This window comes from Rhinolophus hipposideros (genome assembly GCF_964194185.1).
Source record: "Rhinolophus hipposideros genome assembly, chromosome: 23".
In the NCBI taxonomy this organism is placed as follows: domain Eukaryota; kingdom Metazoa; phylum Chordata; class Mammalia; order Chiroptera; family Rhinolophidae; genus Rhinolophus; species Rhinolophus hipposideros.
This window is the reverse complement of record NC_138069.1, coordinates 44,542,166-44,567,448: the sequence shown is the minus strand read 5'-3', so window position 1 is coordinate 44,567,448 and position 25,283 is coordinate 44,542,166. Positions and strand designations below refer to the sequence as shown.

Genomic DNA, 25,283 nt, shown 5'->3' with positions numbered 1-25,283 from the left:
GCTATGGCCCAGCCAGGGTCGAGGGTCAGGGTCCTGAAAAACACATACCATGGCAGGCGGCCAGCCTCTGGCCAGCCAGCCCAGCGACAGGACCCCCCCTGCACGGTGATGGACAGAAGTGAGGGAGAGCTTGGCACATTGGATGGAGCCTGAGTACCTTTGGCAGACTTGGGAGTAGAAGCCAGAGACCGAGTTGAGGCAGCGGGGCCATTTGGGCAGGTGCAGGACAGAGCTGGGGGCAGACAGGGATGCCGGCCTGAGGCAGTGTGGGGCCCAGAAGGGGCCTGAGCAGAGGCCGCGTCACGAGACCTGCTCTGGAAGACCCCCCAGCAGTGTGTGCAGGGCAACTGCGAGGCTGCACTTTGCCTGCCTGCTGGGCTGTGAGCTGACACCCACTCCTGTGGTGAGAAGGCGCCTGGGGCTGGCCCTGGGCTGTGGGCATCACCGTCCACTGGGCAGGAAGGGCCCAAGTCAGCCGGCTGCAAGCACCCAGGCCCACCCTGAACTATGTGGGTGCCCACCCCCCAGAACCTCACACAGGTGGTGCTGCAGCCGGCATTCAAGTGAGGGCCAGGTGACAGTACATGATTTAAAAGTTAATTAACTGCGTGCATCAAGTATAAGAGCCCCAGGTGTTTATTTCCAAAGCCCATTTGGAAGGAAAAAGGGGAAGTCTAATAAAAAGCTTGTGAGCAGGTAACCATGTCGCTCTGTCACCTGTGACAGGCAGGTTCCTGGCCTGCCACCCACTCCCCCTACCAGTGGGCCACCCTGGGCCCTCCGTGTGAGGCTCTGAGCCCACTGGCAGGAGGGACCGTGAGTACCCAGGGTCAGGGGGTGCGCTGCCTGGTACCCCGCCCCCACCGCTCCCCAGGACACCCTGGACCAGCACTGGCTCGTCCAGGATGGTGGCTCCTGTACTGGTCTTTTCCCAACAAGCACGGAAGGCATGGAAACAGGCCAATGACAAAGACAAACCAGCTCTGCCTCACAGCTCATGTGGTGGAGCCACAGGCAGACACCAAGTCTTTCAGGTTTGGAGGCATAATGTGACCCCGCAACACAGCTCTGTCATCTGTGTCCCTCGCTGTCCCCGACTGGTGGGCACAGCTCTGTCATCTGTGTCCCTCGCTGTCCCTGACCGGCGGGCACAGGTCTGTCATCCCTCTGTCCCTGAGCGGTGAGCACAGCTCTGTTTTGCACAAACATGGGCTCTAACCCCAGTCTGCCCCAGGTGTGCTCGTGTGCCTCTCTAAAGGGTGGAGCAGGCCACACCCAGCTGCCACCCGTGCCCCTGCCTCACTGTGGGCTAGGCAGAAGTACCGACAAGTCCTGGACCCTTGGCTCGAGCTGCTGGCCCACAACTGCAGGGAGAGAGGATGCAAGTCAGGACCGAGGGCCTGGCCTGGCTCCGGGGCCGCGCTGGGCCTGCCGGTCTCAGGACACGTGGGGCCCGGTCAGCGGGGCAGGCATCGTGCCCCGGACTCTAGGCTTTCCAGCCCCCATTTCCCCTCCAATCAGTCGGGAAATGCAGGCGGGGCCGGGACCTCTGGCCTGGGGTCAGAGGAAGGCTCTGGGGCTGGGCTGCTACCTGCCCAGGGCCGGGAGGTGTCACGGGGCCTCGAGCAGGGGCAGGCTGCCTACAGAGCCCAGACTTTCTCCCCCGCATACGTTAATTATGACAGAGTAAACAACAGTGTTTTGAAAAACCCATGTTTCTATGTGATTGCTTTTTTTTTAATAGGTTGGTTTAACATTTGAAATTTGATTTAATTTCAATTCGATTTTCCTCAGCACGGGGTCGGGCTGAGTGTGGGGGCATCGTTACCGGGGCGCCGGTCAGGAACAGCGGGGGTGTCGGAGTACACACTGCTCGCTGGGGGCCACACTCAGTGTGCTGGCAACACTTTCCTGGGAGCGGGAGGGCGTGGGGGCCGCAGGGACCTGGCCCCAGTTTCCTCTCCAGGCTCCTGGGGGAGGAGGCAGAGTGCAGGGAGGGCAGCTGCAGCCCAGTCAGACCCGGCAGCTCCGGAGCTGACTAGGGGCGCTGCCCTCAGGGGAGCTGGCTCAGCGGCCTGCTGGCTTACGGCACCTCTGCATGGGTCTGAGTGCTGAGCCCTAAGTTTCTGAGAACTCACCACCAGCCAGCAAGGTGAGATTCAGATCAGAGGGCCCAGGTATCCCTCTGTGAGGGGACACACGGGATTAGTGAAGCTGCCAGGGGTCTGCGCGGGGTTGAAAGGTGAAAGTGTGGCCTCCAATTCCCCTGGGCAGATGACCCTTCTCTGAGCCTCTGCCCCTCATGTGAACAGGGTCAGTGTCTACCTCAAAGCCCAGTGGGAGGACAAAGTGAGCAGCCACTCAAAGGGCCGAGTGCTCTGCCGGTCAGAAGGCCCACGGCTCTCCCCACAGCTCGACTGTCCCCGGAACACAGGTCAGTGCCACGGACAGAAATGCCATACCCTACACCCAAGCCGTCCTAAAGGCATTTGTACTTCCTTGTTTTAGGCCTTTGCGTATGCTGGGTCCTCTGCCTACGTACTGTCTCCCATCCTATCCATCTATCTACCCACCTGTCCACCCATCCACCTGTCCTTCCATTTATCCATCTGTCCTTCCACCCACCTATCCACCTGTCTGCCCATCTACCAAATATTTGCTGAGTACCTACTATGTGTCAGGCACTGTTCTAGGTGCTAAGAACACAACTGGAAATAAATTAGACAATGTTACTGCTCTTGCAGTGTGTATGTGTTCTAATGGGACAGAAAAAATACATGCAATACAATGTCAAAATGCTAAGTGGGGGAGGGCCTGCAAAGAGACGGTGGTTCTCTTCTAGAGGACGGCCATGAAAGGCCTGTCCACAGGGTGACCTTCGAGCAGAACTCTGAATGAGGCGAGGGAATGAGCCATGTGACCCTCGGGGACCCAGGAAGTGGGAGAAGCAGGCCCTGGGTCCTGAGGCAGTGCATGTGTGCTGCGTCGGGCGCCAGGGTGCGCCTGGGTTTGCGAGTGCCCTGCGGGGCCCACCTGAGACCAGGCAGGGCTGCTTGGACTCACTCTGCCCCCTCACCAGCTGCAGTGCCCTGCACACGCCACAGCACAGGGGCTCCGAATGTGGCGCGAGCCGAGCACAGGCTTCACTCATGAAGGAAAGCACAGAGCAGATGCTGCGTCCGTGTGCCCTGCAGCCCGTGGCGGACATGGACTGACCACCGGTCTCCTGCTGAGCTCCAGCTCTGGCCTGACCGGGTGCTCCACCAGCAGCGGACAGTTGTCCCCACCGCACACTGCCACGGGACGCGCCCTGATCCCTGTCACACAAGACCACAGCCTACAGGCTGCAGTCCGTCCCCGGCTGCTGCCGTGCCAGCCTCCCCGCCTGTCCAGATGGGGACCACCGGGTGCGGGGGCTGCAGGCAGCCGCGGGGCTGAGGTGGGCACGGGGCTGGCCCTCCCCAGCCGAGCCCAGCGAGATGCTCCACCTGCCTGAACCTGTGCTTTCTCAGCTCAGGAGACTGGGGCGAGGACTCAGCAGACTGCAGACCTCAGCCAACGGCTCCTGCAGGGCTGCTGGGGAACGCAGGGGCCTGGGGTCCGCCCTCCCAGGCTGATCCTACCGCCCCCAGGACGCAGCGAACTACAGGGGCCGCCTCTATCCCCAAGGCCTCCCACACCTCACAGAGCCTAAAGGACGGCCAAGCTGGGCACCCCACAGCGCCGATGGGTACCTGGAGCTCCCCACGAGCAGGGCCTCTCCACCTTGGCACCACGGACATTTGCCCCCCCCATAGATCTCTGGGGGGGGTCCATCCTGGGCACTGTAGGACCTTGAGCAACATCCCCGACTTCACCCGCCCCAACTGTGACAACTGGAAACACGGTGGACACTGCCAAGCGTCCCCTGGAGGCGGAATCACCCCAGTTGAGAACCAGCGCTCAGAGGCAGCAAAGCTCAGCACACAGCGTTCCCTCAGGCCTTGAGTGCGGGAACCCCAGCCCCGCAGCCCCCCAGGACCTGGACTCCTCCTGGCTTTGCCACGCACCGGCCTTTCTAACGTCAGGTGCCTCACCTGCGGGGTAAAATGGGTAACGCTGCCTTTGCAGGCTTTGCTAGGAGAAAACACGCTCAACCCGTGGCAGTTTTCCAAGTGGCAGTGCCTGTGTGACACTGTGACTGCCAGGTCTAGTATTTTCTTAATATTTTTCTTTAAACCAACTCTCATTAATTTAAATAAACTCAGCTTAAAAGTCAGCTTTGTATCAGCACTAGAACATAAAAACAGACACCGTGCTCTATAAACAGAGGGACCATGAAGATGGATCCCACAGAAACAGAGCAGTGGCCCTGAGCCTCAGGCCCACCTGCTACCAGCGCAGGGGCCCAGCAGCGCCGGACACCAGGGCCGCCCATGCCCGTGTCCGAGGTCCTGGATGCATGCAGGGCTCCACAGAGCCCCTTCCTGTCCCTCGCACTGGGCCGGCCTCCCAGGACAGAGACCAGAGCCCCGGCCCCCTCCCCGGGCTCCCGCTCTGTGGCGCCCCGTGTGCGGGTGCCAGGGCCACGCAGGCCTCAGGACGCCCGCCCGCTGCACCCCCATGCTCCCTCTGGTCTCCTCAGAAAAACTGCTCACTATTATTTACCACAGCAGCGTGTGGGGGAGGGGACAGACGGACGGCGTGTCTACGACGCGGGAGGAACTGGACACCTGAGGAGGGCGTTCAGTATTAACACCATCACCTCGGAGAGGAATCGGCCTCCTGGTAACCAGAAGCTGCGCGCACAGCTCCCCGAGGGAGGCCTTCCACAAACCTTGATGGGAACTAATTAAGTCTGCACAGTCAATCACACTGACACCCCCGCCGGCCGTGAGGCGGGGGCCAGGGCTACGCTAGCTCCCGCCTGCACCCACTGGCCTGGCCACGACTTCCGCTCGGGTGCCAGCACACCTCCCAGTGGGCAGCTCCAGTGGGCACTGGAGGCAGAGTGGGAGGTCCCCAGACCCATGTAGAACCAGAGCATGAAGGGTGCTGGAAGCCCCCCAGGTGGCCACGGGTCTCTGGGGGGAAGAGGAGGAAGGACCAGCTCTTTGATCCTTATAATCCAGCAGTCTGCAGTGTGGGCTGAGTGTGGTTTCCTTAGAAACAAAAGGGGTGCTGAGTCGGTCTCACCATAAGCATAACCCGGGCGGGGGGGGGGGGCTGGGCTTTGGCAAAGGAAGGGAGAGTATCTCGTGACACACCTGCCAACTGCTCAATCACGGAGCGGCCTGGGCAGGCTGGGGGCAGGTGAGGGGGCGGCAGGCCGGCTGGAGCCCCTGTGACCAAAGCCTGCCAAGCGGCCTGCCTCCCACCAGGGCCCTGGGGGCCCAGGGCACCTGCGCCTGCAGCTGGTGGGGGGGCTCCTGGGCTGGGGGCTCTGCAGGGCAGGTGGGAGCTAGGCCGCCAAGGAGAACCTGAGTTCCCTCTTCTCCCACAGGGCAGCTAGGCAACTACAGCTGGTGTCAGCCCCCCAAGTTCCAGTGACCAAGACTCCTGCCTGGGGAAGGTCCCTTCTTTCTGCCCCAGTCGCAGATCATGAATGAGCAGCTCCCCAGCCACCCCTGGGGGGGTCCTTCCTGTCTCCCTCCGCCCACACGCTGAGCCCCAGCTTGGAGTCACAGGCACCAACTGCTTTCCTCAAACATAAATCTAGGACTTCTGCCAGAAACTGTGACCAGACTTACCCTTACGTTATAAACAAAAAAGCAATAGACAAAATATATACAACATCTGTTTACAGATATTCGACCAGTGGCCGCAGTGATCCCTGAGAAAGGAGACAAATGAGGTGAGCCGGTGAACACCGTGTTTTGCCCACTGGCACATTCCCGGCTGTGGTGCAGGGAGCCATGTCTTGCTGTCTTGCTGAGTCGAGCAGGGAGCTCTGGACTCCGGCTACGGAGGCCGGGTGCCAAAGGGCCGAGTTATGCAGAGGACGGAGCTGAGCAGGGAAACAGCTCTCCAATCTGGAGAAAGATCCCTTGAACAGGAAGCTCCACGCGGACAGGGTGCAACTCCACGCACCCGACAAAGAGGGAGCTGCCAGGGAACACCCCAAAGCTCCCACGGGCCGGGGGACACATGAGCTCTGCCAGCCAGAGAGGAGTTTTTAGTGAGCACCCAGGACATCTGCTGGAGACCCCTGAAGGGTTATGTCTTAGTAGTAGAGTTTAATTAGCTCTAGAATAAAAGCAAATCGAGACAAGCCCTCATAAAGCTTAAATGCAACCCTTAGAGGGACCCAACTGACCACAGTAACTTCATGTCTGCCGGAAAGAAGCCTGACCCTGCTCAAAGGAAGACACACATCATCATATCTCTGATATCTACCATACAATACAAAATCACTGAGCATGCAAAAACAGAAAATGTGACCTATGACCAAGCGAAAAAAACGAGCCAATAAGAGTAGATCCAGAAATGATGGAATTAACAGACCAGAACTTTAAAAGAAAAATTATAAATATGCTCAAAGATTTCAAAGAAAACATGAACACGATGAAGAGTGTAATAGCTGGCTTCCAAGAGCTCCCTGAATGATCTGACCTCCTGGGATTCATACCCGTGTGCAGTCTCCTTCCACACGGTACGTGTGACCACGAGGAGAAGTAACAGTGCTTACTTCCAAGTGGAGGTTATAAAAGGCAATGAAGCTTCCACCTGGCCTGGCTCTCTCAACACTCACTCTGGGCAATGTAGCTGCCCTGTTGTGAGGACACGCAGCAGCCACATGGGGAGGGCCACGTGGGGAGCAGCGAGTCTCCTGCCGGCAGCCTCTTAAGTGAGTCTGAGAGCAGAACCTGTGGGTCTCATCCAGCCTTTGAAAGACTAGTGCCTGGTCAGCAGCCTCACTGCATCCTCCGGAGAGACCCTGAGCCAGAACCACCCGGCTGAACTGCTCCTAGGCCCCTGCCTTTCAGAAACGGTGTGAGGTAACACACGTTTCTTGTTTGAGGATGCTATTTCAGAGTAATATGTCATGTAGCAACAGATAACTAAAATGAAGGAGAAAACTAAGATATAAACAAAGAACCAAGAAACTTTTAGACATGAAAAATACAGTATCTGAAATGAAAAAGTCACTGGATGAGATTAAGCAGATTAGATACTGCAGACGAAAAGGTCAGCGAACTTCAAGACACAGTACCAGAGACCATCCAAACTAAAGGACAGAAAGACACACACACACACACACACACACACACACGAACAGAGCATCAGTGAGTGACCAACAGGGTAATGCCAAGTGATTTTAAATATGTGTCACTGGAGCCCCAGAAAAGAGGAGAGGGGTACAGAAACAGTATCTAAAGAAGTGATAGCCCGAATTTCCCAAATTTGATTAACTATAAACCCATAAATCCAAGAAGCTCAGTGAACCACAGCAGCCCAAGAGAAAAGGACTGTGGACAAAGGGTGCAGGGCAGGTGCTGGCCTGCGGCCCCTCTGATTCCCCGCTTCCCCGAGCCCCGCCTGCAGCCTGGGCCTGAGCCTGGGCCTGGGCGCTGGGAGAGCTGCGAGGTAGCTCGTCCTCAGTGACCGCACTCCATCAGGCTCAGGCTGTCTGCTCCACCCCTCCTACCACAGAAAACACCCTAGCTTGACTCCTCACACACCCCTACCTCATCGAGTGATGGGTGGGAGGGTGCTGGCGTGGGGAAGGGAAGTGCGGACAACGAACGCAAAGGGACAGGAAGTGGAGTCCAGGGTGAGGGAGGCCACGGCAACTCCAGGCCAGGCTCTCCCGGGAAACAGAAAGCAGCCTCAGTCTACCTGGGATCTCCGGCCCAGCTTGCTGACCTGTAAGGTGGGGTAACAGGAGCTGCCCCACTGCATTACAGTGCGTTTGATTGGGATTATTTACCATAATTTACTACACCCTAAAGCTCCCCACAGACCTAAGGCATCGAGCTTGAAAATGGCCATACCCTTGAACTAGGAATGTAATCGGGTTAAACTAATAATCTACTAGGCACTTACTCCACAGGTAGAATCAGAGATGCAGAGAGAATTTGTGTGAATGCATGACCATCGTAATGCTATTTTACAATAGTAAATAAACAAATAAGCAAATAAAAAGAGAGGAACCAGTTAAATGCCCAACAAGGAAGCATGTTAAACAAACTGTGGCACAGCCACAAAACAGCACATTGTGCAACCATTAAACACCATCACTGTGAAGAACGTTTACTTCAGTGTGAAACGCCCCGACACAGTGTTCAATGAATGAAGCAGGAAATAAAACTATATACTACGGCCCCCACTCAGCAGGAACACGTACATGAACCTGGAAACCCACGCCGAGGACGACGACGGGATGTTAACGGAGCAGGTGGTGTCACTGGTGACAGGATTGTGACGCTTTAAGTTTTACTCTGTGCATACAGTGCCCTCGGATAGCCTTCCCACAACCACCACAGATCCTGTTAACTCGCGTTTGGTCGCCAGGCCAGTGTGGCCGGCAGCCAGGAAGGCGATGGGTACCCAGGCTTGGACGGAGTCCTCAGCCTCGGGTACCAGCACTCCCCCCGTGTGCCGCCCTCCCGTCCCCAATGGGAAGTTCTGGAGAACGGTTTGCGCTGCAGCTTGGGGCCCATGGCTCTGCCCCTGCCAGCCTTCCCACAGACCACGCTCCCTCCCTCCAAGATCCCTGAAGCTCAGCCCCCGGCCTTGCCCACGGGCCCGCACAGGCCGCCTGCTGGAACGAAGCCAGCTCTTCCCACTGCACCATGCTGTCTGCGCCGTCAGGCCCACTGACCGCTGGACGGGCTGCCTCCCTTCCTTGGGAAGAAGCTGTCATCTAGTCCAACGTGGCTTCACCCTTCATTACGGCCAAGAAGTCGCCAAGCTCTTGGACGCCTCCAGTGAGTGGGAACGCCGCGCTCAGTATACCACGCCAGCCAGTTCTGTACCCATCTTCGTCGATTTTCATCCCAAGGTTGGCAAGTCTTTTGTGTGCTGAGCCGAGGGCTGTGTCCTGGGCCCCAGAGCTGTCCAGACCCACCTCCATGTCTCCCAAGCCATGCAGCTTCTCGTTCACGGAAGGGCCAGCACACTGGGAAGTCGCAGCTCTGTCTGGCCCCCCCCCCATACACATGAGCCCTGCCCTGTCCCCCTTGTTCCCAGGGGCAAGCGTGTCCATGCAGAGCGGCTGGGAGCCATGACATTCTGCTGGCTACTCGGACTTCCTGAGTCACTGCACTTCCAGCACCTGCTCAGCCCACTAGCTGAAGAAATGAGAGTGGTTTGGAAGTCATCATGCATTCAAAGCAACTTCATTTGAAATGCAGGGGACCCACAAAAGTCAAATTCAAATTGACGTGTCTGTCTGGATCCTGTTGTTACAGCAGGAGACTGGAACGCTCGACAACCGGCTTCTTCTGAGGACAGCTTGCCTGGGTGCAGGGGCTTGGCAAGGAGCAAGCGCCTCAGTCTGCCCCCTGGGCTCCCAGGGACCCTGTCCGCCCTGCACTGTCTGGCAGAGCTGCTCCTGGACACACAGGTTTGCTTCCATCCTCCCTCACCTGGGCCTGGAGCTGACCACACAGCCCACAGGGACAGTGCAGAGAAGGGACGAGGCCGGCTCGCCTGTGGCCCTGGCAGTAGCTGCCCTGGTGGCCTGTGGTTCAGATCTGCCTTCGGAGCGGAGGCCAGGGACTGCTGGCAGTTTTGTTCACTTATTGGTCTGTGGGGAACTAGATGGCTGCATCACAAATGACTCATTATTGGTGCTTCTTCTAGAAGGGGCAGCATCTCTGAAGGCCCACAGAGCTGAGTCTGGTGGGAGCTGTCCAAGTCAACAGAAGCCGCCTTTCCCGGGAAGCTCCCAGCACCTCACTGGCGGTGGCCTGGAGGCCAAACCGTCACTGTGCACTTCAGCCTCAGCACCAGGCAGGGGGACAGCTCGCGGCCCTGGTTCCCCAGCTGGGCGAGGCTCCCTGGGTACAAGAAGTCTCCTCTGGCCGAGCAGGAGAGGACATGTTACAAGTTGGTCACACGAGGAGGCTGACACGGAGGGCCAGGCTCACACAGAAATGTCTGAGTGCTCTAATGGCCATTATTTCTTCTGCTTTGAAAACAAAAGAAACCAAAGCCAAACTCTGTTTGTCTGATACTCAGACAGCTCAGAAACAGACCCTGAGACTCTGAGTTCCAGCAACTGATCCGAACGCCTGCACACTGCATGAAGTAACTGGAAAGCCACCCCCCCAACCTCTGCCTCCTGGTCCAGGAACGAAGGGGTGAGCCCAGGGGACGTGTCTCAGCACCCTGGACTCGATCATTCTACGAACACCGAGACGAAACCACGGTGGGCGGGGAAGGTACGACAGCCCGTGGCCTGACTGGACTTCCAGGTCCTGACATGCTGGGCTCGGGCTGGGTGCCTGCTGGACACTCAGGCTCCAAGGACAGAGCACACGTGGGCCACGCGCCTCACACCTGCCGGCTACGCCCAGCCAGCCACCTACCTGCACCGAATCGCCGGCTGCTCACAACCACCTTTGGGAGAGATGAGGACCCGGGGCTCAGTGGCTTGGCCAACAAGAGGCAGCACTGGGATTTAACCCCAGGGTTGGCCTCACCCTGCTGGCCGGTCTCCACCCAGGGTGGGGCCAGGGGCCCCCAGGGGAGAGCCAAGGACATGCTGCCCCTCAGCTACCCAGACCTGTGTGCAGGGGGGGGCCAGGCTGAGGAGGCGCGCCCACCCCGCTCCCTTCCTGCCACACGTAGGCAGCTGTGCTCTGGAGCCCAGACCAGCACATCAGAGACACGGCGGCCAGCACGCCAGCCCATGGCAAGGCCCGGAAGTCGCCTGCTCGACAGTCCTTGGGTCTGTGCTTGCATCCCACATGCCTGCCTCCCAACCCAATCACGTCATTCCAATTCCAAAGTGTCGCCAGGTCCCAAAGCACACCAGACAGTGAGTGGCCTGTGTCGGCTGAGGCGGCCTGAGGGTGGCTGACCAGCAGAGGTGAGAGCTGAGTCGGATGAGGATGACAGGCCTTCAGGCACGGGTGGTGACAGCGGAGACACAGTGCCCAGGGCCAGGCTGCTGGGACAGGAGGTCCTCACACATGGACAAAACTAGTTTGGGGACGCTCGTGCCTGTGGGAGCGCACCCCTCATGCCACCTTCTCCCAACTTTGGGTCATCTCAGCTTTAGAGTCAGGGGCTAATGAGCGTGAAGACAGCCGAGTGGGGAACTGCCGGCAGGAACAGTCAGAAGACGTCGGTGGACGGCAGGCAGACTCCTCCCACTACCTAAACACCTTCAAGCCGTGAACCCAACGCAAGGGCCTCAGAACTGACATGGGGTAGAGGCCCGCGGCGGCAGGGACCCCCCTGCTCCAGCCTCATAAGGGGTGGTCCTGGTTTCGGACTGGCCCCTCCCCCAACACAAAGGCCAACGTGCGAAGAGCGCTTTCCAGGAAGCTGCTGGCCAGGGCATCGGCCTGGGGGCCAGACCCCCTTTGCCAAGCTCCATGAGGGGCTGCCTCTTGACTGCCCACTGCCAGCCACCAAGAGGCCAGGGGGCCACAGTGTGCCTGTCTCAGACCCTTTGCTCTCAGTTCACCCCCAAGAAGGCTGTGTCCTAACTATGCTGTGCGGAAAGAGGAAGAAAGACGAACACAGGCCACCGCTGTGCGTGCCAGGCGAAGCCACCGTCAGTGTCCCGAGGCCGCGTGGGGCGGAGGTGTCAGGGGTGGGTTCTAGGTCTACATCTGACCAGGGCAGTTGTCCTTGGGGATAGGAGAGGCAGCCCCTTATTTCAGGACACCCGTGAGCAGAGGAGTTCCTTCCAGGGCAGGGCAGGGCAGGGCCATCTAAGCCCCTAATTCTTCCCTCATCCAGCCAAGAGCTGTTGCTATGGCAACCCCAAGGTACCAGCAAGACAAGGCTGCTGGGCCACGCGGACACCTGTCCTCACAGCCTGGGCATGTCTCCTCGTCCAAGTCTCTTCTCTTGCTGCACCTCCCACTCCAGGGCAGGGACGGGGGCAGAGGACGCCCTGGGGAGCCCCGTCCCTATCTGCTGCCCATCACATCTCCTCCATGAACCACCTCTCGCAGGCTGCCCAGCTGGCCCTCGGTCGCCCTGGCTCAGTGAGCCGCAGGACTTTGGTGGTCTGTCTGTGTCCACCAGAGAGGAGGGCGCCTGGAGGGCCACACGAGGCGGGGCCAGGAGGCGTGGACGGCGGAGCAGTCTGCACCCATCATGACCACACTGGGGGGCAGGCGGGCAGATGAGCACAGCTTATTCACAGGGCTGCTCCATAAGGAGAGAATGAGGCAGCTGGAAGGTCACGTCTACTCCCCAGGCAGCAAAGAGGAATCTGAGCCTGTGTCAATATGCCCCAGCAGGCGGCCAGGGCCCCACCCCCGGCAAGGGCCATACCACGTGAGGAGGGCAGGGGAAGGGGCTCTGAGACGAGCAGAGACGCTTGGGGAGGGACTGGCCGTGGGGACTCCGGCAGCTGGTTATACACGGGGCCGTCTGCCTGACCTGCTTCCCGGACTGGATGAGCCTGGGTGCGAGCCTGCCCTGCTGGCCTCCGAGCCGGCCAAGCAGGAACCTGCTGTGACAGGCACCTGAGTGACAGGGCCTCAGGTGTGGGGTGTGGGAAGCTGCCCGGCTGGGCTCCACCTGTCTGCAGACTAGACCTCCGGGGCTCCACCCACTCAGGCTGCTCCTCTCGGGACAGGAGGGGACCCGGAGCCTCCTCCCACCACCCTTCCTGCTCCCTATAATTTGATTTCTCAGGAGCAGGTGCCCGTGGGAAGCCCCAGAGATGCACTGACCTGGGTACAACCAGACAGAGGCAGACTGCAAGTGTGCACAACTGTGTGTGTGTGTGTGTGCAAACACAGATGTGTGTGAGCACGGATGTGTGTGTACACGTGTATGCGTGTGAGGATATGAGTGTATGCGGTGTGTGTGGGACCAGCAGGTGCTCAGCCTTCCCGCCCGTCAGCATGGAGCATGGTGGCTGCTCCCCCACCTACGACAGTGGCAGCGAGGCGTGGCTGCCGGGAGCTGCGTCCTCCAGCAGAGCCCACTCAACCTGAATAGCCCTCAGCTGTTTCTGACTCTGCTGTCAGCCTCCTTCCTGCTGAAAAGTCATTTTTGGGAAAATAAAACAGACTGAAGTGGCCAGGAGACTGCCCCAGCCTGATGCCCCCCTCTCCATGGGGGCAGGGCCGTGACGCGGCGTGAGCTGGTGGTCACCCCGTCTCCATGTCTCCTGCTTAGGGCCGCCAGTGCACTCAAGGCCCTTCCTGGTGGCCCTAGTGAGTAGGACCTCCTGAATCCAGAAGGCAGAGTGAGAAGGACCCCAGAGAGCGTCTGCGTCAAGCTCTTCGTTATGGGCGGGAGCTGAGCCCTGCAGGCCGGCCAGGGCACTCACCTGGGTCAGCAGCTGCGCTGGGCGGGGTGACTCTTGTGCCCTGTGGGCAATGCTGCGACATGGGCTGCCTTGCCTGGTCCCTGGCAGCCAGTGACCATCTGCAGGCAGTGGCAGCTATCTCGGCCCCGCAATCTGCTGTCTGCCGTCTATATTTTTCCTTCCGTTTTCGTCCGTCTGTCCGACCCATAAATCCTCAGGGAGCACTCTGCGTGCCAGGCCTTGAGCGGGCGGAGGGTAGCAGCCAGGGGCGGCAGGCTCCTCTCGTCACAGAGCTTAGATGACAGGTGGGTCTGCCAGCACCATCAGCTCTGGTCCCCAGGTCAGACACTTCCTGCCAGAAGGCTCAGCAGCTCCAAATTTGTCCTCTTAGCACCCAACAAGCAGGGGTTTTCCCAGCAAGCCCCCTTGGGCCCCTGAGAGCTGGACGCCCTGGCCCCCGGGAGGAGCTTGGAGGCTTGGTGCTTCCAGTGTTTGGGAGGCTGGGGGGCGCTCCACTCACCTCCCATGGTCCAGCTGCCTGCTTTGGCGGCGTCGAGGACACCTCCCTGGCCCACCAATGGCTTTCACCCCATTACTTCAGCCCCCTGTGGGCACTGCCAACGCTGACACCCCCCAACCTTGCTGTCCCACCCTCCAGGGACGGGCCGACAGTCACAGGTGGAAGGTGTGACTGCAGAACCAGCTCAAAGTGGTCCTGTTTCTGACAAGACAGCCACTTTTCAGAGACAACACCCCAAACTGAAGCCATGCAGTGAATCACGTGCAGGAGAGCGCAGGTCTCTCTTTACCCCCGAAGCCACAGGACCGGACAGGATCGGGACTGGGCCACACAGCCCCCTCAGAAGCCAAGGGGCTGCTGTCCGGGGGTCCGGTGCTGAAGCCCCTCACGCTAAGGTCCCAGGTCCTCCCGTGAGAACCTGCCCACCAGCACTTCTGCAGCCCTGTCCGCCGAGCCCCTTAGAACCCGGCCTGGACCTTGGATCGAGGAGATAGATTTGACTGGTGTTTCCTGTCCCCTCATGGTGACCCAAGAGTGATAAAGGCTCTTTCTTTCCCTCAAAAGCCAGTGCCATCGTCTTCAACCTTCACACATGGGCAGCAGGCAGACACCAAGAGAGGAGTGAGAATGGGCGCCGAGGGTCAGCGGTCTGGTGCTGCCCCTTGGCCAGGTGCGCCAGCCACGTGCCCTCCCAGGCTCTGACAGCGGCTGCGGACGGGCAGGCCTACCTTGAAGATGAGGCAGTCGTCCTTATGCTCGGCGTACATGGATGTCAGCCGGTACTGGCTCTCCCTGGTGATGTCCACCTGGTAACCCGTGAGCGTGTAGCAGACTTTCCGGAACTCCTGGATCTTGGTCTGGAAGACCTCCTTGAGCCGCTGGTTTTTCAGCTCTGCGCTCTCCACTTGCTTCTTCAGCTCTGTGGAAGGAGGGGGAGGTGAGCTCACAGGCCACGAGGGGCCGCAGGGTGCCAGGGCCAGAGGGCACTGACTGCAGGGCGAGGAAGAGACCCCTGCCACGTCAGCAAGACTTGACGTGTGCCTAGCACTGAGGGACCAATGGCCTGGCCTTCTGGTGGTGGTGGCGATGAAGCTATTCGATTCAGAGCAGCAACGCACGTGTGCCCTGGTGACTGACAGACACTCCCTGGTCTGCAGCCCAGTTCTTGTGGCTGAGAAGCAGCCAGGTGTGAGGGGGGGCATGAGCGCAAAGGTCATTCGGGTCGTGTTGCCCTGCGGTCCCCTGCAGGTCACCCAGACGTGCAGCCACAGGCTCCCTCAGCGGCAGGGTCTAGGCGGGCCCACTGTCACCCCTGTGCAGGCCAACCTGAACAGCACAAGGCAGAAGCCCTGAACCACCTGTCACTCCCGCCAGCTTACAGCTGTCACGGGAGAACCCAGCCGTGCGAAGCCATCAGGAGAATACACAGAGATTACCACGAACCCTTCACCCAAGGTGCCTTCCCAGTGATCGAACCCCGATGTCCCCATTAATGAGCGAGCTGGCTCGCCTGACACACACGCACACATGCAGTTGTCTCCAAAGCCACATGCTTCCTGGTGCTCCCGGGTGGAGCAGGACGAGGAGCCCCCGCAGGGCCTCGGCGTGGCCCTGGCGGGACGGGAGCCCAGCTGGCCCAGGCGCTTGTGGGAAAACCTCAGGCCTCTGGGCCCTGGATTGGAGTCCTGCCCTCCCTGTGGCCTGTGAGCCCCAGGACTCCGCACTGTGACAGGGACAGAGTCCCTCCTCCTCAGGCTGTCACAGGACCTGTGGTGTGGCTGCTCTCATCCCGTGCAGGCCGGGAACCAGCAGCTCCTTGGCGGGGCTGAGACGTGGCAGCGTCTACTCAGCCAGTTTACGACGAGCGCTCACTCAGGGTCACTCCCTGGAAGAGGGGAGGGGGACGAGGGACAGTGAGCCTGCATTCCAGGGAAAGAAAGCCAGTGGAGACCCTTCCCACCTGCGGCCACGAGCCCATCGCTGAGCCCAGCGGCTCCTGGGGCACGTGGGGCATGCAGCCACCTTCAGGGGCTGTTGTGAGGATGCTGCTAGGTCCTGGGGGCAGGGCAGCGAGTGCTGTGCGGGTCACCTCTGCCTACCGATGGCGGGAGCTCAGCTGGCTACCTGGCTGTGAGGAGGCAGGGGCAGATTCGCTCCCTGTTTTGCAAACAGGGACACCGAGATTTGCCCCTTGGTCACAGACACGTGGCAGAGGCTGGGCTGTCCAACTCCAGGACCAAACTCGCAACTACCTCACAGCCTCTCATGCTCCGGAACACGCCAGCTTCTGAACACGTACCTGAGGTTCTGTCTATACCGCCTGCCGCTCTGTGGGCAGCCTGGTACTGGCTATGCTCTGGTTCTGAATGAGGACTCCTGACACCAGGACCCTGTGCCCACTGGCCTCTCCACAGCGCATGGCGGGGCCGCACTCAGCGCCTGTCCATCTGGCCACACGCCTTGCCCTCATCTGCCCCCCATTCATCACCGGCTCCGCTGCCCCTGGCGGACACTGCTATTCGCAAGCTGAGAGCCTCCCTACCGGGGATGTGGGCACAAAGCCCTTGATTAATTGAGTAATCAGACTATGACATCAAAAGGGTAATTGGCAGCTCTGACCCCAGTGCCCGGCCCGGAGCTGTGCGACCAGCCCACCCAGGAAGGCTCCGTCAGCAGGAGGAAACCCTCCTCCAGCAGGAAACACCCACTGACCACACTTGCACAGCGATATTTCACCCTTGTCAGAAGCTGCATGGCCTTGAACAGATCTCAGGTGTCCAACAGGGAAAATTAAATTTTGGTAATAAATGCAGCCTGACCTTGGAGAAGGAAGCAGCCACGCTGCCCACAGATATCCAAGTGCTGCCTGTCTGTTCCACGGTGCGTGACTCCTACAGGTAGACGGGCTCAGTGGGGAGTGGGGGCCTCGCCTCTTGGGGGGACGTGCCCTGCCCTGAGGGGCGGGTGCGCCACACGCGCTCTTGGGGAGCCAGGCACCAGGACCCCAGGGACAGTGCTCACGTGTCACCCAGCACAGCACTCACACTGCTACAAGGCAGGTCTCGTGTCCCCTTCGACATGTGAGAATATGGGGGCTTGGAGAGAGGGCAAGGTCCTCAAGGTCACATGGCCTGGTGGAGGTCAAGAGGCGCCTAAACCCATCTGCCTGGTCCTGGGGAGGCCTGAGGGCTGCAGCTTTCAGGCCAAACCCACCTTGATGAAGTGAGACAGGGAGGGAAGCTGTGAGCGGTCACTGATTTGGGCACAGCAGTCAGTGTCCTGACCCTGCCATTATTCTTGTAGTTCAATCGCTTACATAAACGTGGATGAATAATTCACACGATGGTTGGGATTACACAACTAAAAGGTGGCCTTCCGCCGTGGCATGGCACTGTCATGATGCAGCCTTCCCCAGAATGTGCACAGCTTCCTCAGCCCGGAAGCCAAGGGCCAGCGGTGACCCCTCTGTAGCCCGCGCAGCCATTCCATCAAGGCCTGGCAGCTGGTGACGACCGCATGCGGGCAGACAGGGCCAGCAGGGCACACAGCTGGCCGTCAAGTCTGCAGAGAGGCCACAAGCTCCTGGGCCGTCCACTGGACCTCGCCCTGCTGTGCGCATGCCCCAGGCCACTCGGGGTGAAGACCTCGCACATGCTCTGGGGAGTCCGGCCAAGGCGCCCCGTCCGCTCCCCTCCAGGACAGTCAGCCCTGGGATCAGGCCGACCCTCTCTGAGCCCCTGCTGAGGCCCAGATGCGCCCTCGCCTCTCCTGCCCTTCCTGTTCTTTGGCCCCTGCTCTCCAGGCACACTGACCAGGGACACTGCCTGTAACCACCACCTTTCCTGTCCAAGTCTTCCCTTCTAACCTGTCCCTGGCGAGGCCCCCTGCGCCCCCTGCCCTCTCTGCCGCCCTCTGTGTGGGCTGTCTGTAAGTCCTTGGTGAGGGACAAAGGACGGGGAGGGAGAAAGGAGGCAGTGGACAAGTAGGCATTAGGGAAGACAGGACGCGATGGCAGAAGGGCAGGCAGAGGCTGTGCAGGCTGGGGATGGGCATGGAGGCCAAGCGGGCAGCGAGCCCAGGGCTCCTGCGCAGCACCGGCTACTCTGACCAGACGTGCGGCTTGGGCCAGGCTCCCTGGCTGCTCCAGCCTCGGTGAAGGGGCCGTCTGACAGCTGACCTGCACCCCGCCTCCACCACCTGGCCCCTACACCTGGCACCTGGAATTTCAGAGGCAGCTGGGAAAGCGCGTGGGCAGGATTCAGAACCAAAATAAACCACGGTGTTAGACAGAGGCTAGCCAGAGCGCCCCCCGGCCCCCCCCCAGGCAGGGGCCTCAGGGTAGAGAGCTCACTGCACAAGTCTGCAGATCCAGTTCACAGCCTGAAGTCTGGACAATGGCTTTATCGTCGAGGAGGGGGTGAGAGGCAGACAGACGGAGGGATGGGGGGCCGCAGGGACACACAGACAGCACACGCCAGGCCCAGCCTGGTCTCTCAGGGTCCCCGCACATGGTCTCACTGGCCCACAGAGCCCAACTGTGCCTCTGTTTCACTAAAAGTGCACACACCACAGTGATTCAATTTCCTTCTTGCCAGTTTGTAGGCGAAAGGGCAGCGAGCAGGGTGGGGGTGGGCGACGGAAACGGTCCCTGTTCCATGCTCTTACTCAGTCCCAGGCGGCCAGCATCGCAGCAGCTCATCTGGCTCTCAGACCAGTGCAAGGCAACCCCCACTTGGGGCCAGTACCTGCAGAAGGGGCGCAAACACCCAGCACTGCCAGCATTTTCCTCCAAACTCCGCTTATTCTTCGGAGTGTTCAGACGCACATGCAGACAAGACAGCGGCAGAAACACTTTTAAAGATGCAAATGGCTCTTAGGAGGGCAGCCCCTGTGGTCAACTGTCCACATCCCTTCTTTCCTGTGGGCCAGAGCTGTGCCTACACCCGAGCCAGGCCAGATGGCACCGGGCCACGGTCAGCTGGGCCGTGGGCGAAGGGCACTGGGTCTGCCCCCTCCCAGATGCCCTGCTGGCAGTGGCCGCCATGTCGCGTGGCTGCTTTCTGGATGACAGACACACCGCCAACCACCTCCCACTCTGAGCGCCTCAGCCTCTGCGTCCATCCCAGGACACTGCAAGGCAACGGCTCCCCGCTGGTGCGCTGGCCTGGCCCACGTGAGTCCAGAAAAATGGTGACAGCACAGCAGGTGCCATGGGGGCTCAGCCACCCTGTGGGGAAGCCAGCCCTTCATACAGAGACAGATGGCTTGGGAGCCGTCGAGCCCCCGAGTGGGGAGCTGGGTCCACGGAGCAGAGCAGCCTCGGCCCAGGCCGGCCTTGGAGGTAGGGTCAGGCCCTGTGTCCTCCCTGCCCCACGTCCACTCCGTGGCCTTAAGGCCTTTGCGAGTGACCAGCCCACGCCCTTGCCAGGTGAGACCACGTCTTTCTTCAGAGTATCGTCTTCATAGCGTTTATCCTAACAAAATAAAGTATTATAAAAATTCTGCATTAATGCTTATTTCTTCCAGGGGTGAGTGAGCTCAGAGGAGGCGAAGGCCAAGTCTTTTCGTCATTATTGTGTCCCTAGTGCAATGCAAGAAGCCTGGAGCATGGAAAGTACTACTGCCATTTCTCCATAAACCCTAAATCACAACCCCCAGGGAAGCTTTGTAGTCAGTTTAATCAAAAGTAAAGCACGCGAGACCTCCCCTGAGACACAATGGATGGAACACGCGTGTGTCTCCCTCTCCCTCCAGCGATGACAGTGGGGGGAGGGGCAGCAGCATCTGGGGGTGGACAAAGTCCTAGGAGATGAGAAGCAGATGGTGGAGAGGAAGAGACTCGGTCGTCCTGGAAAGCAGGAAGTGTCTGGCTGGTGGCGATGCCAGCGGCCCACAGATAGCAGTGATGAGGACCAGAAGACACAGTACGGGTAGAGCCCCGTAGGTGGTATCTGAGGGTCTGCAGAAGGGGCATCACCACTCCTCCGTGTCCCGCCAGGTGATGGCCCTGGTCTCCTCGAGAGGAGACACGAGTGCCTGGTTTAGGGACATTAGGCTGAGCTAAAGGGCGAGGTGATGCGCCTTCCAGAACAGGGCTAGGAGCAGACTAAGGACTGCCCCAGCGCCTGAGGGCCAGGCCTGCACCCACAGGGAGGGCGCAGGACCCGGGGGGTTTGCCGGGAATAGAGTCCATGTGAGCTCAGGCTGTGAGTCAGACGGGGGCTGCGTGTCTCCTCTGAGTCTGCAGGGGCAGCGGCTCCTTAGCCCAGTAAACGTGTCGGGTGATGCCCCTTCGCTATCTGGGCAGAGGTCCCCGGGAGGAAAGCTGAGAGAAGGGGTGAGGACGCGGCCCAGCGCGGAGGAGCCCCTGTAGCAGCGCTCTGTACAGGACCTGGAAGCAGCTTTTGAAATTTCCCTTTGGGGACTCAGGACAGAGTCATTTTTCTTTCTGAAAAGTGAATAAAGAACACAGCCAATGTTGAGATTTTTCGGGCTTTAGAAACACAACAAAAAGTGCTAGGGCGCATGCAGGCCTTGCCAAGGGCAGGCCTGATGGGCAAGTTTGGAAGCTGCAGGGCGCGGGGCACTTTCTGCACTTTGCCAGGACCCCAGGTAAGCAGTCTCCAGCTGGGCTCAAGGCCAGGAAGGCAGTCTGTGGGCCTCCGACCCAGGCCCACTGCCCGCCAATCTCTGCCTCCCAGCCTGGAGGGGTCTTCAGGGCAGACAGCACGCTCCAGGGCACAGGAGGACGGTGTTGTCACTTGAGTCAGGCTCAAGGTGCCCAGGACAGGCGGAGGGAAGTGACCACTCAGTGTCTAAAAGATCTGGAGAAAAGACACACAGTAGGGATGGCCGTCACTAGGTGGGAACTCAAGCCATGAGACTGGACAGTGAGGCCACACAGGAGCAGCTGTCCACAGTGAGGACCATCAGGTGCTGGGTCTGGAGAAGATGCGGGGAGGAAGGCAAAAGGTGTCCCCAAACTCGGGAAGGCAGCCTGGGGGCATAAAAGCCAGCTGTTCTGCGTTGGTCCCTGCGGCAGAACAAAGATGGAGGGACCCGCCTGTGCTGCAGAGGTCTTTACCTTGCCCAGCCCACCCTCACACCCAGTGCTGGGAGGCAGGGACCCCAGGTGGTGCTGCGGGCGCCCCAGGTGACACCAGGCCGCATGGCACTCCTGGGCCTCCCAGGCAGGTGTGGGGAGGGCTGGCTCTGTCAGGCCCAAGGTTCCCAGGGATGAATTATTCATGTCTCACAACTCCTAAACTATTTCAGTTTTACATTTTTAAATATTTAATAATTAGGCATCAAATATTTATGCAGTTTTATTAGCAGCTGTGGGAGTCGACACTGCAGGCCTGTGGCTGTGGGTCTGTGTCCTGGTCCTGGTAGGCCATGTGGACGGAGCAGGCCAGGCCTGTGCGCCGGACCCATGCCCCAGGCACCGCGCACAGCCGAGGGGGCCACTGAGGACCGGACACGAGCACGCTGCCGGGCTCCTCTCGGAGGCTGCCTTCCTGTCCCAAATCCGGATTCCAGGGCAGGTCCCAGGGTGGCTGGCAGGCAACGAGGGGCACGTGCCAGTCTGCCGAGATCCTCCCGTGCCCGTGCCAGCCGGGCGGCTTCAAGGTCCCCCCGGCATGCCTTCCCCACACAGCACTCAGGCAGGGAGGCCTTTCCAAGGAAGGGCATGGCAGGGCGCCATGGTCTCCAGCTGCTGGCTTCAGCGACAGGTGGACGAGACCCCACTGCCCACTGCCCAGTGCCTTCTGCCGCCCAACTGTCTGAAGCTACAGGCCCCTGGGACCCAGTCTCCATTATGAGCCTGTGTCCCCCCGCTGGGCCGGAAATTGCACGTTTTACACAAGAAAAAGACACTCGCCCTGGAATTATATGCAGATGAGCAGTGCGTGTGCCACTACCAGGCTGCCTGGGAGACACTGCCTGGGTAAGCTCGGTGCTGGCTTTCAACAGGGGCGTCTGTGTGATTAACGGCTCACTCCGGCAAACAGCTTGTCACCTTGCACAAAAATGATCTGGAAAGACACTAGCAATTACAGCCCACCAGATTATGGGGTGGGAGAGTCCCGGGGTGACAGGCAGGCGCTGATGTGACATCATATTCTCAGGAAGGCTCCCTCCCCCATTGCTGAGAACAGAGAGCGGTGATAGCCCTACAGGACGCTATCCCTGAGCCTAACCGGGCACGGGGCTCCCAGCACTGCGGGCCCTTTAGGGAGTGAAGGGCCAGCTAAGTCTTGGTGGGAGGGCACAGCGTGCCCCTTCCTCAGGCCTCTGACAAATGTGGGCACAGAGGTCAGTGCCCTGCTCAATGTCACCAGCGAGGGAGCAGAGAAGCCAAACACTCAAGACTGCAGGGTGGGACGGGTCCCCAAGGCCAGCGGGCGGCACTAGCACTGCCCTGAGGACCCGCTCTTGGGCACTGCCTCGGGTGGGACAGGCTGGCCTCCCTACCAACTCTCAGCAGGGGTGCCCCTGGACCCCCGAGTGTGGTACCTTCACAGAACTCACTACCTCTGCCTTATTTGTACTCGTTTCTCTGGTGTTTACGAGCACACGGCCAGGCTCCCACACCCACCAGAGCCAGACACCATCAGCGGAGAGAAGCACACAAGTACGTCACGCCCCAGACCCCCAAGATGTAACTGGACAGCACCGCTGCCTGACCCCCGTTGCTGGCACCTTCCTTCTGCATGTGCCACAGCAGGTGGCCTGTCGGGCAGCACAGAGGTCAGTGGTCGCTGCTGGGGGACAAGGGCAGAAGATGTGTCTGGCACAGCATGCCCGCTGAGGTGAGCTCGCGGAGTGTGTGGTGCTCTGGCCGCTTCCAGCTGGTCGCTGGCTGTGTGTGTCACGGAGTGCCTACTGTGGGCTTCCAGAAGCCCGAGCCCTAGAAGTCAAGCTGCCCCTCAGAAAAGGGAGGCCTTTTGGAGCTCATCTTGTATTGACGGAGTCCCTTCCCAGTCAATCTGCCTGGTTTCTGCAAGACAAGAGTTTTCAATCTTCTCTCTCTCCTTCCTTTGAGACGAGGCAGTCTATTAAAACTGCTAATGTATGCAGCAGGCCGCGACCTGAAATGCAGTGACTCCTTCAGACGGCAGCAGATCAAGGAACAGGACGCCAGAACGAGTCGAGCAGCTGCAGCCGCCAATGGGAGAAGGCTCTGGGAGGAGGGAAGGCGAGGGAGCACAGAGGGGCTCCCGGGGGACAGGGAGGCAGCCCTGAGGGGCCGGAGATGGCCTCCCTGGGGCATGGCGTGGGGGGAGTGAACAGATTAAAGCAGGTTGGCTCTGCCCGTCAGGAAGAAAGCGCCAGGCATAGCACACCCAGCCTGGGAGTGGGAGAGCGTGGTCCCTGGGGCGGGCTACCTGGGGTGTGAGCGCCTCACGGTCCAGGACAAACGGCAGCGAGGCGCTCGGCCCCTGTCTGGCCTGGACAGCAGCCCTGGTGTCGTGGGAAGTCCACCAGTTACAGCACATACGACCCCTTTTCATAATTCCCCACGGCCCAGCACAGTCCACCCTGACCACACAAGAGCCATAGAACCATACACGCACTACCGTCCACTGTCACAGCAGAGCGAGGCGAGGGAGGGGAGAAGCCTAGCCTGGGGGCTGCCGCCCTGGGTGGCATGGCTTCCGGAGCGCCCCTCCACCCCTGCCCCCAGCAGGCCCACTGGGGCCACAGTATCTGTCCCAGGACTGGACATGTAGCTGCGCTCACTGCTGCGACCCACTCCCTCCCTGAGTCCTAAGTACCTGGTGAAAGTCAGAGGGAGGAAGTTATTCTAATGGATGGATGGCCGTTGCCTCTGCCCAGAACCAGGCACTGTCTCCTCAACCAGCAAAAGGACGCTGCAGGTGTAAGTAATTAGGGAGGCCGAGGTCATGCAGACGGGCCCAATGTCACCGTGAGGGTCCTTCTGGGAAGACAGCAGGGAATCTAAGGCTGCAGGGACGGGCTAGCAGCCAAGGGCTGTGGCCGACTCCAGGAGCCGGGAATGACCAGGAAATGGCTTCTGCCCGGAGCCTCCAGGAGGAGACAATGGGTCACGGCAGCCGTGGGGAGCTAACAGGGGTGGCTTTTCTGAGGGTATTAGCTCTCCGGCTTTCAGAGTTGAGCTTGCCCTGCCAGTTACCAGCAGCGTGAACAGAGCAGCCCCCGTGCCAGTGGCTTGGAGACGCTGGCTGGGTATTTGGGAGTGTGCTGTGTGTCTGGCACCATCCTAGGCTTGGAGGGCACAGCGGGGACACAGATAAAACCCATAATGAATAGGACAAACAGGTAGTATTCTGGAAGCTGGTAAGCGCTATGGAGAACAAGAAGCGGGGGCGGGACAGGCAGCCAGCGTGGGGACAGCCGGCCAGGAGCAACTCACTGCGACGCTGATCCTCAGCTATCCTCGGGGAAGCTGGCATGAGCGGACAGCAGAGGAAACGAGCTGGCATGAGCAGGCAGAGGAAACGGCACTGGGTGAGTGCTGGGACAACTCAGGAAACAGAAGACGCGGGCTGGTCAACTCAGAAATGAACATGGAAATGCGAAGTCGATAAAAAGAAGAATGAGGTGGCAGGACTCATGTCCTCAAGGCTGTAGGACGTCCGTGCAGACACGGAACAGAGCAACAGAACAGCCTGGACCGGGACGTACACTGTCAACAGTTTCGAAAAAGCAATAAAACAATTCAATGGGGAAAGTCTTTCCAACAAATGGTGCTGGAACAACTGAATATCTGAACGGAAACAAATGAACCTTGACATCTTCTTCACACCAATACAGAAATTAATGTGATGTGGCTCAAGGGTCTACATGTAAAAGCTTCTAGAAAAAACCCCAGGAGGCTACAACGTTGGGTAAGCACTGTTTTCTTAGGACAAACAGAGCACTTAAGCATAGAAGAAAAATGGACAGATGAAACTTCATCAAGATTAAGAGCTTTTGCTTATCAAAGACAGTATTACGAAATCGTTAGAAGAAAACAATTAGGTAAAAAATGGGGGAATGATTTACAAAGACATTTCACCGAAGATGTATGAATGGCTACTAAGCACATGCAAATGTACTGTGTCGCTGTCGTTAGAGAGGTCACCACAGCAAGACACTACTTCACACCTGAGAACAGCTAAGATCACCAAGTGGAACAAGAACCCACGCTGGGACGGGGGTGGGGCACCAGGAACCCCATATGGCCAGTATGCTGCGGTGCGGCCGCTTTGGAAAACAACTGGACAGCTTCTTAAAAACTTAAGCCATACACGTACCGTACAACCACCCTGCCACTCCACTCACACCCAGGAGAGACGTAAACCTAAG

General features: G+C 59.4%; 1 protein-coding gene across 3 annotated transcripts in view; it reads right to left on the bottom strand.

The window, feature by feature from the left end:
• MAD1L1 (mitotic arrest deficient 1 like 1) overlaps positions 1 to 25,283 on the bottom strand; it is a 281,851-nt gene that overhangs the window by 21,079 nt on the left and 235,489 nt on the right. For 2 of the 3 annotated variants that reach the window (XM_081036038.1, XM_081036036.1), the window contains exon 16: positions 14,678 to 14,868. In XM_081036038.1, coding sequence (XP_080892164.1) covers positions 14,678 to 14,868 — 191 coding nt within the window. Of the gene's footprint in view, positions 1 to 14,677; positions 14,869 to 19,609; positions 20,398 to 25,283 lie in introns of those variants that run through there. The other variant, XM_081036037.1, reaches the window with a different exon arrangement.